At 34.7% G+C, this 15,978-nt stretch overlaps 1 protein-coding gene across 3 annotated transcripts in view; it reads right to left on the reverse strand.

Moving 5' to 3' along the window:
- LOC111061938 (conserved oligomeric Golgi complex subunit 1) overlaps positions 1 to 14,959 on the reverse strand; it is a 19,330-nt gene extending 4,371 nt beyond the window's left edge. For 2 of the 3 annotated variants that reach the window (XR_005571674.1, XM_039431182.1), the window contains exons 1-9: positions 12,233 to 13,359; positions 11,273 to 11,438; positions 9,987 to 10,263; positions 7,908 to 8,106; positions 6,062 to 6,197; positions 5,137 to 5,292; positions 4,078 to 4,223; positions 1,793 to 2,063; positions 653 to 838 (exon numbers count right to left, since the gene is read on the reverse strand). Coding sequence is in view for 2 of the 3 variants with exons in the window: in XM_039431182.1 (XP_039287116.1) it covers positions 653 to 838; positions 1,793 to 2,063; positions 4,078 to 4,223; positions 5,137 to 5,292; positions 6,062 to 6,197; positions 7,908 to 8,106; positions 9,987 to 10,263; positions 11,273 to 11,438; positions 12,233 to 13,155 (2,460 nt within the window). In the remaining variant the exon portion in view is untranslated. Of the gene's footprint in view, positions 1 to 652; positions 839 to 1,792; positions 2,064 to 4,077; positions 4,224 to 5,136; positions 5,293 to 6,061; positions 6,198 to 7,907; positions 8,107 to 9,986; positions 10,264 to 11,272; positions 11,439 to 12,232; positions 13,360 to 13,820 lie in introns of those variants that run through there. The other variant, XM_039431183.1, reaches the window with a different exon arrangement.
- Between the last annotated feature and the right edge of the window lie 1,019 nt (positions 14,960 to 15,978).

Genomic DNA, 15,978 nt, shown 5'->3' on the forward strand with positions numbered 1-15,978 from the left:
GTTAATGGAGTACTTTATCAATCTCTAGGAAACTAGATTGATAATGAAGTAGCAACAGAAACTAGTTTCTCAGTTATCAATAAATACCTACTCATATGATATGGTTTGTGGTGAAGCCCTGTTTTCCTAGTCCTGTACATTTCTGCACTGCAGGGTGGATAAAGAATACTAAAAGTTCTTATGGGAGTATTCACACAACTTCATTCTGCCTATGTATGAAGACTCCCATAATAGCCAATAATAAACGGTAACTCTGCCCACCAGAGCAGAAATTCATTGCAAAGAAGGGATAGAGTGACGGTGACAGTATGAAGTATTTTTATTCAAATAATGTGATATTGAGTGATAAGAGAGTGATAATGGAAATGAGTGAGATTTTTATTCAAATATGGAAATGTGTGAACACTCCCATAAGAACCTAATGGTATTCTTCTCTAGTCGTTCAGAGCAGAAAATCATTGGAAAGCAAGGCTCTCGTGATTGTCGCAACAATTTAAAACATTTCATCAGGACTTCCGATCTGCTACATATTTCCTAATATAGGAGGTCCTGTTTTCATTCTTAATAGATATCTTACAAAATACCACATCCACTAAAACCCAGTAAAGTTATGGAGTGTTTTTAGTTTTGAAAAGTGATTCAGTGCGCTAACCTTTTTGGGTGCGTTGATAGCTCTGGTGCCGGCTGGTGCAGTCACAGGCAACAGTCTGAACCAGACGCTGGGCCCTGATTGGCTGAGGGCCAGGATGCTGGGGTCCTCATTGGCCGCAGAGCTCTGCTGTGTTGGCTGCACTGCTGACGTCTGCATACGCGGTCGACAAAGCACACCGAACATCAACTGAGAAATAGCAAACATAGCACAGTTATTTCACACCTATTTCTCATCTTATTTATTCAAAGACAATACATATAAATCAGGTGGAAACAACAGGCATTAGTCCAAAACGGTTTAAACCCTTATTTAGAATAAACAGTCGAGTTAGAATAAACAATAGAGTATTTACAATAAACAATAAATTTGATTGTATCTATTGTATTATATCTTGAAAGGAAATCATTTTTGAGTTAGGATAAATTAGCATACATAGACCCGGTTTCTAGGACACTTATCAAATTTAGCGCACCATTAAACCTATATTTTATCTAATATAGATTGAATGGCTTATTCGATTTAATAAGTGTCTTAGAAACCGGGCCATAGTCCAGTTAATGAAGGTAAAAATGGCAATGTCGCAACAAATATGAGACAAGCAAGACTATATAATATGGCAGTAGCACCCAAATTTACATGTCAGATGTAGATCCAACCGTGAGATTCACTTGATACTGTCATGCCATGGTTGGAAGGGAAGCATTGTTGTCATTTACGACGAATGCTGACAGTTTGAAGTGAATCTCACTGTTAAGTTCGCTAAATCGTGACTCTTGATCCACAACGAACTGCGTGATTCCCACTTCATATATAGACAACCAACGAGAAGAATTGAGATCTATCCCTGAATTTAATAAAATCACAATAAAATCACAGGTGACTGTGAGATATTTTGACATTAACAATGTGAAAAGACAAGTGACTTTAAATGTTTGCTTGAGAAACAGAAAAAGTGACAAGTCACTTGGAATATACTAGTAATAATAATGATGAAACGTGTGACTTTGAAGAAAAGGGGCCGCAGTCATCAAGTACTCACTTACAGTTACAATAATAACTCCAGATCAGAACACCTTACAATAAGCTATTAAATATACTATTGTTCAATGAGAAAAGCATGTTGATAAAATAATAGCGTACCTGAGTTTCTCTAAGAGACTTCTTGACATTGTCCTGGATGTAAGGAGCAAACACGTCCAGATCAAATGGATCAATCGATCTCTCTATTTTCTCAATAGATTCTCGGCAGACTGTCTGCAGAGACTTATACTCAGGCGACACCATTAGTGCAGAAATATATTTCAGGTCAAACAGATGTTGGAGAGCATGAGCTTGACAGAGTATCTCGCACTGGTCATACAACTGAATTATTTCCTGGACCACGTTCTTTATAACAAGCTCGGTAGCATACCTGAACAGAGAAAGTACTTTTGTCAAAACTTCTAATAAAAATTAAACCTCATTTCCAATTTCCATTTGTATTATTCAAAAGTGTTTCACATAATTATATTCTCAACATCAGCTCAGCGGCTTGATGAATATACTAATATCATCGATAAGTATGATACTACTCTGAACAAACAAATTTTAACAAATAACTTATAATTTTCAAAACCATTTCTGTATTGAAATAATGAGGGAATAGTTTTATGTTCGGTTTCACCAAGCTCGGTGAAGACATTTGAACATGGTCAAACCTGGTACACTTTACAAGTGTGCACTGGAATTATTGATAGTAACTATGGACATAAAAATCGTATGTTCCAGCACTCGTTGTAAACTGTACCTGATTTCCCCATGTTCAAATATCTTGACCGAGCTTGGTGAAATCGGGCATCAGAGTTTACTACAAACTGTTAAGAAATTAATATAATTTTAAGGATGATATATGTTAATAAATGAATTGTTGTGGAAATGTCAAGTATTTTTTCTATATCTTATACCTCTATTACAATATGGAAAGTTTGGTTGTTTCATTCCACACCAACAAATGAACGATGGATCTTGGCGAAATCGGGTATCAGAGTTTACTACAAACTGTTAAGAAATGGATATCATTTTAAGGATGATATTATGTTGATAATGAATTGTTGTGAAAATGTCAAGTATTTTTTTACTTCTATTACAACATGGAAAGTTTGGGTTGTTTTATTCCACACCAACAAATGAACGATGGATCTTTTAAAATTCAGAGAATAGAATATCATTTTTCATTCATTTCAAAGGTATTGTTATCGAAGAGATTTCTCGGTATGAAAGCGAGTCATTTCATTATTTGAAAAAACAAAAGAGAACAATGACAGCTCCACTAGCAGTGAGTTATGAGCTTCAAAATCACTTCCTTGTGGTTCGGAACACATCTAAAACTACAGATCCATTCATCTCTTATCATCCCCATCATTACTAACGCACAAGCCCAGGACTCATGAGAGTAGCATGCTCAATTGAAAGATGAAAAATCTAAAATCGAAATAAAACTATACTGAAAAACACAAATTGAAATTGTCAACCACTTTCACCCTTTGTTATCAATTTGTATTTTTCATTATGGAGAAGTACCTTAATGTGTGTGCATTGATGAATTTGCAATGTGCCATTTTTTAGTGTACAAGTAGCATCGCTACCTGATGATGCTAGATCCTAGTGCTACATCATGATTGATCCTATAGTGAGGTCCACGTTATAATGACAGTATTTGATCAACTTTGGTTTTGCTATCCTTGTCTAACATTCGACAAAGCCGGTGGTAATATCCTTTTCTAGGTCCACACCGATGACAATTATGTTTTTGACAATGTAGAAATATAATTAATTGATGCAGAGAATCGGCATCGCTATTCTTCTATCTTTATCCACTGCCATTATAACGTGGATCACACTATAGATCATTTATTCTGTTTGTTATACCTAGTCTTTATTGTGTTGATGTTACAAATTGTGCTTCTGTGATTATCAATTTTTCTTTCTAGTGTGCTCTGTTTTTGATATTTTTGTAATTTATGTATTTGTTATTGATGTTCGTGTGCAACTCTTTGTATAGGGCATGGCCCTTATGACAAATAAAGATTTCTATTCTATTCTTAATGTGTGTATAGTATGTGTGTTATGTGAAATCTGTTGTGTTGAAATATGAAGGATCGTAGATATTGGATTAAACTTTGACGTGCCATATACTGCGGGATCGTTGCTCCCTTAATGCAGTTTAATAATTGTGACGAACAAGAGAAGAAAAGTAAGTAAAGTACCACATCACACACAACACAACTGTAATGTTAAACTTATACTAATGCCCGATCTGTGGGATACTTACTAAATTGAATGAACCTTTAAATCTGTATTAACTCTATATGTTCATTAGATTTAATGAGTATCCTAGAAACTGGCTTGAGAATTTTTTTAGAATAGTGTTGAGTATATGTACTTACAGAGGAATGAATGCTCGACTCAAGGTCGTGTTGATCTGTGCGAGAACTTGAAGCAACTGAAGCGACGCGGAAGAGGGTACATTGAGTTGCGACTTGATCTTTTGCTGGCTTTCTCCTATTTCCTCCACCTCAACTACATTCCATTGCTGAAAAATGAAAACAATTTTACAATGCAACAGTTACAGTACTATGACAACTTCAAGGAAGAATATCTGGTGATACAGGTGGTACTGTATGACGATTGGATGGAGGATAAGTTAGTTTGAAATAGCTTTTTTGTAGTAGCAGTTTATGATGTGGATTATCGTATAGTAGAATTGATAGATTATTATGGATAGCAGACATACAGGTGTCATGTGGATTATATGGGGAACAGTAGAATCGCGAAAAAAATGAAAAAACTGAAATCGCCATTTATAAAATCTTCTGTAACGTTCGAATAGTATTGGAATCGAAAGTATTAATTGGAGTGGGGGAAGGGAGTACACTTTCACATCCTCACTAGATTTGGGAATTTTATCTGAAGTAGTTCACAATATATGCAGCTATAAATATAGAAATTGGCAATTTTTTGTGTATGGGAATATGGGCTTAAGTACACCCAACAATAAATTTTCCATTTTTCAAAAAATTACGCCCAGAGGGATTTTGAATTATACATCTAAATGGTAACATTTGGAAGATGTTGTTGATCAAAAAATAAAATTCATCAAAGTTGATTTTTTCTTAAAATTTTACTCATTTTTGAAAAATCATAACTCATTGGAGATGGACAGTTCCGAATGATCTCAAAGGCGAGTCAAATTTTTCTGTCAGATTACTGGATTTGGCGGAAATAGCTGAAAACTGGAAAATGGGCCGAAAATACGAGGTTTTTGGGCCACTCTGTATCTAGCAAAAGGAAATTTTGCATGAAAAAATTGGTTCTGGACTTCTCTCGTGTATACAAATAATATATTAAAAAATCAGAACTACAATATATATTGCAAGCACACCCCCTTTTTTATGTCTATATTGACTGGACTATTAATAGTAGATTATTATGGATAGCAGACTTACAGGTATCATGTGGAGAAGATCGCTGAGTTGTGTTGGAGGCACAAGAGCTGTTTGGATGACAGGTTTCAATTTCGTTATAACTCGCTGTTGCCAGATTGTCCACGCGAATTCTGTGTTCTCATTCAGCATGGAGCACACATGTTGCCATGAGTTAGTCTGAAAAATCAAAACACAAAACTGCAAATATTTTTTCAACCACCATGAAAATTAACATTATTTTACTTAATAAAGTGGGAATTCGATATTGAAATCAGAGCAGTTCCAACCTAGTAGTAAATATAGTATTGAGTAAGATTGAACTCTAAAAAATAAATACTATCAGTGATGATAAATACCTTCATTGTAGAGGTTGATAAAATAGAATTGAATATGAGATCTTCATGTGAGATAAAAGCCATGAGATGGAAAATTAACCTATTCAAGCCATAAATTCAGATGAAGTACATTCCGGGTCCTGTAGCTTTGGCTGTCGGCGGAGGGTCACTAGACTATTATACTACCCGTTCAAAAACATCGAACCTTCTTGAAAATGTATCTTTCCATAAGCAACTGATGTTCAGTTGTATCTTCTCAAAAGCAACTTGTTGCATCCGAACGAGTTCTGTAAGGCCCGCCGCAAAGTAGACCCACGCTAATCCATGAAAAACAACCCACGCCGTGGGATGTTTTGTAAACCATTGCTAGGCTTCTCCAGACATCTGTGTAATGATAATAATACATGCAACAAATAATTCACTTGTCAGCTGATTGATTATGATTAATTCTATAGCAATGGTTTACAAAACATCCCACGGCGTGGGTTGCTTTTCGTGGATTAGCGTGGGTCTACTTTGCGGTGTGCCTAATCCTATCATATTTCATGCTTGCATTGAGGAGGTTTAATATGATGAAATATTATTTTTCAGGACAAAAAAATGTTTCCTACCTTGAAATCCAAGCCAGTCAAACATTTCTGTAACGATGGGCAGAGTTTGGAAATTATTTGCAGATAACGAGCGTATAGAGAAGGTATTGCTTCCTTCTCACTCTTGTTTATCTCATCACGTACAAACTCTGTCAACCTGGAATCAGATAGGGACATTTATAGAAGAATTTCAAAAATGTTTCAATTGAAGTTAAAAGACGTTCATTGTACAAGTTGGAGTGGCTGTAATCGAGTGGATTAGATGCCAGCTTTATAATCCAGAGGCCCGGGTTCGAATCCCAGCCCAGACGAGATTTTTTTCTCGCGCCACTCCCATGTTTCGGATTGACACGTTAAGTCGTCGGTCCCGGCTGCCTATAAAGCAGTCGTTAGGTTATGAAAGAGACCCTGAAATTGATCAGTTGCGACCTGAAAACTCTGATACCAGACCTGAGCCAGCCAGGTCACTCGATATTACTATTTATTACTGTGCAAGTTAAATACGAGGGTCATTTTTCTTTCAATCTCCGATTGGCCATGAATGAGAGACGAATGTATGTGAAAGAATAATTCTTTCGCCAAAAGTTACTTACACTCATGAGTATTCTTCAACATAATAGCTGTGAAGGTTGAGGCATTTGTCATACCAAAGAACCAGCCTTCCAAAACCCTCTTCATAAAATGCTACCTTCAAATGAGTTCATGTGGGCTAAGACGATGTTTTGGAACTCCTCGTTAGTTTGGAAGGTCTACCCTCAAAGTCATGTCTTGAGTTTGGGGAAAAGGTATAATTTACTAGTGACCAAGTCAGCTTTGTATGATGGTTGATTGAAATTATTTGATTTGCTGGAGAAGTAGTTTGATTGTACCCTTGCAACAGCACTGTCGTTCAAACCACTGCGACACGGTCATATATCTACAGAGTGTTTCAGAAGTAGTGTCGAACATTTTAGGGTATTCCTGGATGATAGGAGACTACAAATGTCATAATAATTTGAAGTGTCCAAAACTCAGCGGTTATCCTTATAGCTGCCATTTTGTTTTATTAAGACTGGTCGAAGAATAACAAAGAAATTAATTCTTTTCGTACTGCATGCATGACCACTTTTAACCATTTAAACATCAATATTAAATTTCCAATTCCAATTATATTATTGAGATGAAGCTTTGAAACTCGGTATGGCTCCATATGGCCATCCAGCTGATTTTACAATGTTTTTCAGATTCATGTTTACAATGTTTTTTTTGTTCATGGTCATGCATTTAGTACGAAAAAAATTAACTTCTCTGTTATTCTTTGACAAATCCTAATAAATAAGGTATCCTCGAAATTTTTTTTCTTTTTGTGTAGTTGAGAAGTTGATATTGTGGTAATTATTCATATTGAATGGAAAATGGCTTTTCCATTCAATATCCTCGAAATCTTGATAAAATTTTCTAACTTTTTTGTCTCTTGTAAAGTTTTTGTGAAGTGAACGGTTTTAGATAAATTTGCAATAAAAAATTTAAAATGGCCGCCATTTTGAAAATTTACATCGAAGCTTTTTAATTTTATTCTTTAAAGTTGAGTCTTTATGGCATAAATATTAATGCCGAATTTCAGATCAATACAACATTTTGTTCTTTAAATAAAAATTCCTAAGTGAAAAAAACAAAATGGCAGCTATAAGGATAACCGCTAAGTTTTGGACACTTCAAATACGACATTTGTTGTCTCCTATCATCCAGGAGCAAAACCCTAGAATGTTCGACACTACTTCTGAAACACCCTGTATATTAATTAATGATGATAACACTCATTAATAATGATATTATGAATGATAAATAATGACTAGTTGGAAAGTGTAGTTTTCTGGCAGTTACTCACTTGGAGACAAAGTCAAGACAGACTTGCTGCTGATGGGCGCGCAACGCACTGTGGTCACTGAGTACGGTGGCATCAACCTCCTCTGTCTCCCCGGGGCAGAGGGCGGCCAGGTCACCCGTTAGCAGTTGCAGTCTGTCCTCTAGCACGCGACACATGTCGGCCACACGCGGCGAAACGCCTTGCGACTTCAGCCACCAAACTGCAATCATGCAAAACCGTGCAGATAGTTAGGTAGAATAGAAGCGAATAGTTTCAAAAATATCATATCATCGAATAAGAATAAAAATCTGAGTACCCTTTTTTTTAATTATTTTATCACAACATTCATGCCATTTTGGAAAATGGCTATTTATATTACAAGTAGCCCTTTACAGAAAAGAGACATCGAATAAGATTATCGAATAGTGTCGTATCATAAAAGGAAATAACGTGTTTTAAAAGAGCAGTTTTATTGAAGCTTCAAGCCAACATAAGAACATTATTTATTTAGCGTATGGCAGATACACAACACATATAAAGCTCATGAGTCTCAAATGTCTACATATACACTATATTTTTTCAATTTCTTCAAGATGTTGTGTAGTTTTCGGTCAGGAGAACATAAGTTTGTCTGACCGCCATTATTTGCTAGTCCATTTAGCGTTACCCAATGTGCACCATGGAGGCGAACTAGCGTTACACATATTTAAGTAAAAACTGATTGCTGGAACAATTTTTAATAAGAACATTGAAACAATGCTACAAATCAACCTTCAAAAGTAATACGAATCGATAAGTTGTTTTTAAATCGAATACATAAAGAGAAATGAGGTTAACGTTCATTTTATAAGAACATTTCTAAAAAATGTATACAACTATTCAGCATTCATTTCTCAAAAGTTAAGGTTTTAGTTGGAAAACTATCTTTTTGATAATAATGAGGATATTTGGGAAATACTTCATCAGACTTGTTTGGAACTTCAACATAGTCTCAAGTGTACAAAGATATTACAGTAGCCTATAATACACACGAAAACAATACCCAGTCTTCAATATAAATATTATTGGAAAACAATTGAACACAAAAACAAAACGTAGGTAGTCTTCTTCATTTCAGAGTTGGCCACTTACAAGTTATGAGGTTTACCTATGAATTTACGTCGTAAATTTTAATGATTCATCATAAAATCGAGTGGAATGACATGTATTTCAATACAGGCACTAAATGCAGTGGGGCTAATAATTTCCGTCCTTCCTTATTTTCAATATTTTTTCCGTGCCTTCAATTTAAGAAAAAATCTGTTTCTTTCCAAGATGAACTAAGTTACTAACTTATACTGTTGGTCAATTATAAAATCAATATTATTTGTTATTCAATTCTATAGAGCTACTAGTGAATGAATAAAAAGGGTACTAGTGATTCTATAAAATAAAAGTTGAAAAAAAAGCAAATAATTTATTTAGTTATTCGAATGTAGTTCCCTAAATATGAGGCGGAATGCTCTAAACCGCGTCTGACTTTTAAAGAACATATACTTTGTAGTGAATTTTAGTTTGTACTTTAAAATAGATACACTTTCTTCTAGACTCAAAATTGCGTGTGAGTAATAATCTCTGCATAACTCCTAGACTGTATATTTAGATTTAACACAGTTTTGGGCGAATGCCAGTTGTTTTTACCTAAATTGTATTTGTATATGAATAGATAAATATATATATATATATTATGTTGAGTTACACAATGCTAAGTTATGATAAAAATGTCTTGTTTTTCAGGGCTAGTAATGGAAGAATAAAAGGAGTACTAGTGATTCTATATGATCAATAATAATATCAATATTAATATACGAACAATATTAACAATGAACAATATTAATATGTATATATATTACAATATATTAATATTATATTGTATATGAACAATATTAATGATGTATTTGGTTATTCGAATTTAGTTCCCTGAATATGAGGCGAATGCCCTGAAACGTGTCTGACTTTTATAAAACATAAGAGGGCCTAGTGTTCTGAATTTGAGTTTGTAATTCAAAATGTCATACATTTGATGGATCTCCACAAAAGTTGCAGCACCATACGCCATACCGTTATTCTTGTCGTTTTCATCGGACGTCAGATCGAGTTGAGGCTCCTCCTTCCAGACATGCCAGCGAAGGTCTGTCTCAGGACATTTGCTATCGTCAGCAGAATTGACCAACTGGATGGTTTCGGTGGTGATGTGTTGGAGGCCCATGCTCCAGTGCAGCGATATCAGAGCCCTGGCTCGTTCCACTATCAGCGGACAGTAGACGGTCGTCCACAGATCCACATTGGGTGGTTGCATCAGTCTCTGCAGAGCTAGGTTCCATTCAACTGAAGGCCCCTGTAACAACAGCAATAAATTTATAATCAACATTTCTACAAATTGGGTTTAATGATTGAAAGTGAAGAAAAAACTACAAGACTTGACTCATTTTGGACCATGTGTAACCATATCTAAATTCGGGAGAGGGATAGCATAAAGTTACCTTATTTTTCCCTCCCTAGCATTTTAGTGATGAACTAATTGTAAGAATATAGAATAATTATGAAGTACAGTATAACAATTCGCAATTTAAAGATTTGATAGGGAGACATGATTTATAATGACCGAATTCGATTGTTTTTAGTATTGTATCTGCCGTATAAGATTTTCTGAAGTAGAAAAACATACAATCATTATTGGTATATTGGAGCTTTCCCATAAATTTTTGAAATTCTGTTTTTTTTTATACAGAGGCGCAGTGAAACAGTGAATTTTGAATACTCCAGTTTGCAGAGCTGTCAGTTGTTAGAAATTTTACACAATTGATGTGTACGCATTGATATCTATAGTAATCAATTGAAGTGTTGAGGAACGTGCAATTTCGGCAAGAGAATTCTATATGACATAATTGCCGCACAGATGTTGACAGCATTACCAAATGTTTGACGTCATGAAAGTGGTTCCTGTAGGATATCTTGAAGGCAATTCGCACTATATAAGTTTTACAACAATCCATGAACTGAAGGAAAACATTTAAAACGAAAGTACTCCCATTCTCAAAGATTTACTACACTGCCATTCCAGTTTCCATAAAAATTCATAAAATGCTGTGAACGCTAAATGAGAGCACATTTTTCCGATGTCATCTTGGAGAAATTGTTTTTTATTTTGATTGTACGAACAAAAATGGTGACCTGAATACATCCTACCCTATCAATAATTACGGTACTAGTTTTATACATTTATTGGTTTAAAGTGACATTATTCATAAATTTCCTGTTCTCCTGTGCCTTGTTGTATCTCTAAATCTACAGTCATACAGCAATGTTGTCTTTTTAATGGAATTTACTTTGTTGAGAATGTATACCTGGTATGCTTTCCTTAATCCCTGCAGCGATCTCAAAGTGTTCAGCTTTTCGAGTAGATCATGACCAGACTGTTGCACAAACACACGCACTTGAGACAACCATCCTTCAAAAGCAGCTGCCATTTCTCCCGGTGGAACAGGATCCAACGCCAGGTCTGGTAAAATCCTAAAAAATTAACTATGTAGAAGAAAAATGACCAAAATAATGAGCACGCTATTACCATAGAGAAACGAAAGCTTAAAAAGATATTCCATGGTGACAATAAAACATTTAACATCAGGCTTAAAGGGCGTTTATATTCCAAATTTCACTGTTAACGCAAGCTGATAGTCCTAGTAGTCCTTTTTCGTGAAGATATGTGAAAATTGAGCATAAGAAGATTTCCCATGATATAAGATATCCCATATAGTACTACCAAAGAGAAAATTTAGCATAAGAAGATATCCCATGGTATAGGGTGTTTATGTTGCAAATTTCACTGCTAACTCAAGCCGATAGTCCTAGTAGTTTTTCGTGAAGCTATGTGACGCTGATAGTCTCTCATACTGTGCCGTTCTTACACTCTCACCCAGCCAAAACAGTAATAATTGACAGTAGTCGACAGTAATCGGCTTGAGTTAACAAAAAATCGGCAAGAAATTTGGAAAGTAAAATATTTTTATGCTAGATTTTTTCTATGCTAACTCATTAAAAATTGAGTTAGTTTAAGGTTTCAAAATTCGACACCATCTTGATGGCTGGAATTAAGTTATAGATTTGATCACTTTAATTGGTGAGTGCCAATTTTGAACAGGATGCATAAAGCATTTCTGTTATGTTACAGATGTATGTAACAGAAATGCTGTGAAGCATCGTGTTAAGTTAAATGTCTTATTTTGAATGAGGCAATCTACCCAGAAACAGCCGGGTACGGTAGGCCTAGGCCTACTTGATAAAGAAATTGAACAAAGAAGTCTTACCTATGGACTGTTACTGCTGATAGGAAGTCCGATTGGATTTCTGGGAGGAGTGAAATTATTGGCTTTGCATCTCTGCCTGTTATTTCCCTTGCGTTTTGATACAACAAACCATCATGGTTGTTGATGTCACTTTCAATAAAACACGAACACAGGACAAGAGCGGTAGATATGATGAGCGAATGGCTAGCCACAAATCTCTTTTTTATTGCAGCAGCATCTTCAAATGAATCTCCTACACTTAGAAGCTCGTGTAATGCTGCCGATCTCAACTCAAGAAATTTAGCAACTAATCCTTTAGAATCAAGATTTTCAAGCATCATAATAGCAAGAAAGCAGTTACACGCTGATTCTGAGGAAAGTGTCTGTTGCTTCAACATATCTTTGGTTGCACTCAATATATTTTCCTTAAACTGAGCAATAATTTCCCATTGATGATCTAGCAGTAGACACTGAAACTTTTGCACTTCTAACCCAGTTTTGAAATGCCTAGCCAAAAGGTAAAGCTGTGAAGCTTTAGCATAATCTTCAGTATCAATAAACGTCCATATCTGTTCTGGTAAACTTATAAGAACTTTCATTTGTACAGCTGTCTGATCTAACTTACTAGTATTAATACCTTCAAAAGATAACTTTTTGAATCTTCTTACATCTTGTCTAAGAATAAATTTCTGATGCATTTCTTCGGTGGAAGCACTGACTTTATTGATATCTTCGATAACGTTTAGAGAAATGTCTTTCATTTCTGCTATTGTATCGGCTGCCTCGATCAAGTCTCTGTATCGTTCCCCAACCATAGTACGAAGCTCTTCCCTTTTTCTTTCAATTTCATGTTGAATTGAAATCTGAACTTTTTGAATCTCCTCAATACTAGATGTTTCAAATAGTTTATCCGGGTCTATTTCGAACAAGTTTGAGGTTATCATGATGTAAATACAATTTATTCAGATCACACAACAAATTCAACACATATTAGTATGATGGTATGCATGAAAAGTTTCTAAACTGGAGAATAAATAAAAAAGATTTACTATTTCACAAACAGTATATTATAAAAACTCAATTAACACAAATCACTACAAACAAAACAAAAATCGGCTCGTCGATCGTCGTCGTCAGCGGCTGTCAGCATCAGATGTTTGTAAATTTTGCATCAGCTGTCAGATAATCCATAAACAAAAAAATCATTATTCTACTAAAAACCCAGTATATTAGAATGAAAATTGCAAACTGATAAAAAATAATTGAAAGTAAATACAGCGTTCTCCATAGAATGTGTATTCTATTCTATCAAATTTGGCTGGAATCATTTTTCTTTGCACTTATTTGTTGGTAGACTCGTAAAAGCGCCAAATTCAAAAGATCGAGGATTTCGTGCTCATGGCGAGGACCGAGGACTACGGTACCAGTAATTTTCTTCACTGATTTTAATTTTACTCATTATTCCTCGAACAACAAATCATTTATATTATACTGTTGTAGGACTTGTGAGTTATGTTTTTGTATCTCTTCACGATTAACAAAATGAGATGTTATTTAATAATTATACGGTAGGCCTACTTGATAAAGAAATTGAACAAAGAAGTCTTACCTATGGACTGTTACTGCTGATAGGAAGTCCGATTGGATTTCTGGGAGGAGTGAAATTATTGGCTTTGCATCTCTGCCTGTTATTTCCCTTGCGTTTTGATACAACAAACCATCATGGTTGTTGATGTCACTTTCAATAAAACACGAACACAGGACAAGAGCGGTAGATATGATGAGCGAATGGCTAGCCACAAATCTCTTTTTTATTGCAGCAGCATCTTCAAATGAATCTCCTACACTTAGAAGCTCGTGTAATGCTGCCGATCTCAACTCAAGAAATTTAGCAACTAATCCTTTAGAATCAAGATTTTCAAGCATCATAATAGCAAGAAAGCAGTTACACGCTGATTCTGAGGAAAGTGTCTGTTGCTTCAACATATCTTTGGTTGCACTCAATATATTTTCCTTAAACTGAGCAATAATTTCCCATTGATGATCTAGCAGTAGACACTGAAACTTTTGCACTTCTAACCCAGTTTTGAAATGCCTAGCCAAAAGGTAAAGCTGTGAAGCTTTAGCATAATCTTCAGTATCAATAAACGTCCATATCTGTTCTGGTAAACTTATAAGAACTTTCATTTGTACAGCTGTCTGATCTAACTTACTAGTATTAATACCTTCAAAAGATAACTTTTTGAATCTTCTTACATCTTGTCTAAGAATAAATTTCTGATGCATTTCTTCGGTGGAAGCACTGACTTTATTGATATCTTCGATAACGTTTAGAGAAATGTCTTTCATTTCTGCTATTGTATCGGCTGCCTCGATCAAGTCTCTGTATCGTTCCCCAACCATAGTACGAAGCTCTTCCCTTTTTCTTTCAATTTCATGTTGAATTGAAATCTGAACTTTTTGAATCTCCTCAATACTAGATGTTTCAAATAGTTTATCCGGGTCTATTTCGAACAAGTTTGAGGTTATCATGATGTAAATACAATTTATTCAGATCACACAACAAATTCAACACATATTAGTATGATGGAATACATGAAAAGTTTCTAAACTGGGGAATAAATAAAAATAATTCACTATTTCACAAACAGTATATTATAAAAACTCAATTAACAACACAAATCACTACAAACAAAACAAAAATCGGCTCGTCGATCGTCGTCGTCAGCGGCTGTCAGCATCAGATGTTTGTAAATTTTGCATCAGCTGTCAGATAATCCATAAACAAAAAAATCATTATTCTACCAAAAACCCAGTATATTAGAATGAAAATTGCAAACTGATAAAAAATGATCGAAAGTAAATACAGCGTTCTCCATAAAATGTGTATTCCATTCTATCAAATTTGGCTGGAATAATTTTTTTTCTTAGCACTTATTTGTTGGTAGACTCGTAAAAGCGCCAAATTCAAAAGATCGAGGATTTCGTGCTCATGGCGAGGACCGAGTACTACAATAGGTACCAGTAATTTTCTTCACTGATTTTAATTTTACTCATTATTCCTCGAACAACAAATCAGTTTCATTATATTGTTGTAGGACTTGTGAATTATGTTTTCACGATTCACAAAATGAGGTGTTATTTAATAATTATACGGTAGGCCTACTGCTTAATTATTATATTAAAATATAAACTATTCTCGCTATGTATTGATTATTATTCATTCAAATGATTATCCCCTCACATATTAATGCCGATTAATGTTTCCTAGATTTTATATTTTTTACTAATAATAATAAAAAATCCTAAACAACATTATGAGCTATACAAAACTCAATTTTATAGGTTTTTTAGCACTGCACAATATGAGCTTTGTCCGCCACCACTATAGCTCTCCACGCTTCTCGGTCGTCTACTTATTGTCTCCATCCTCTACATATCATTTCTTGGAGATCTTCTCCACCTTATTCTCAGTCTTAATTGAATAGTTGATGTTTTTGATGAATTGATTATTATCCTTCCTCATGGATTATCAAACTGTGTCTCGCAAGCACTAGTATTGCTAATTTCGTCGACCTATGTTGACTGTGCTGCCTTATCAAAAAAAAAAATCAATAATAAAACTATTCTAAATTATTATAGCTTCTCTATGTCTTCAATAACAAATATCCTCTCATTGAATGAAATTTATAGAACTACATTTTCAATCATTTTTATAAAATAAGAGTGTTTCATTTTAATTTTGTTTTCTTTTTATTATTATATTT

Source organism: Nilaparvata lugens, chromosome 6, assembly GCF_014356525.2.
Source record: "Nilaparvata lugens isolate BPH chromosome 6, ASM1435652v1, whole genome shotgun sequence".
Lineage (NCBI taxonomy): Eukaryota > Metazoa > Arthropoda > Insecta > Hemiptera > Delphacidae > Nilaparvata > Nilaparvata lugens.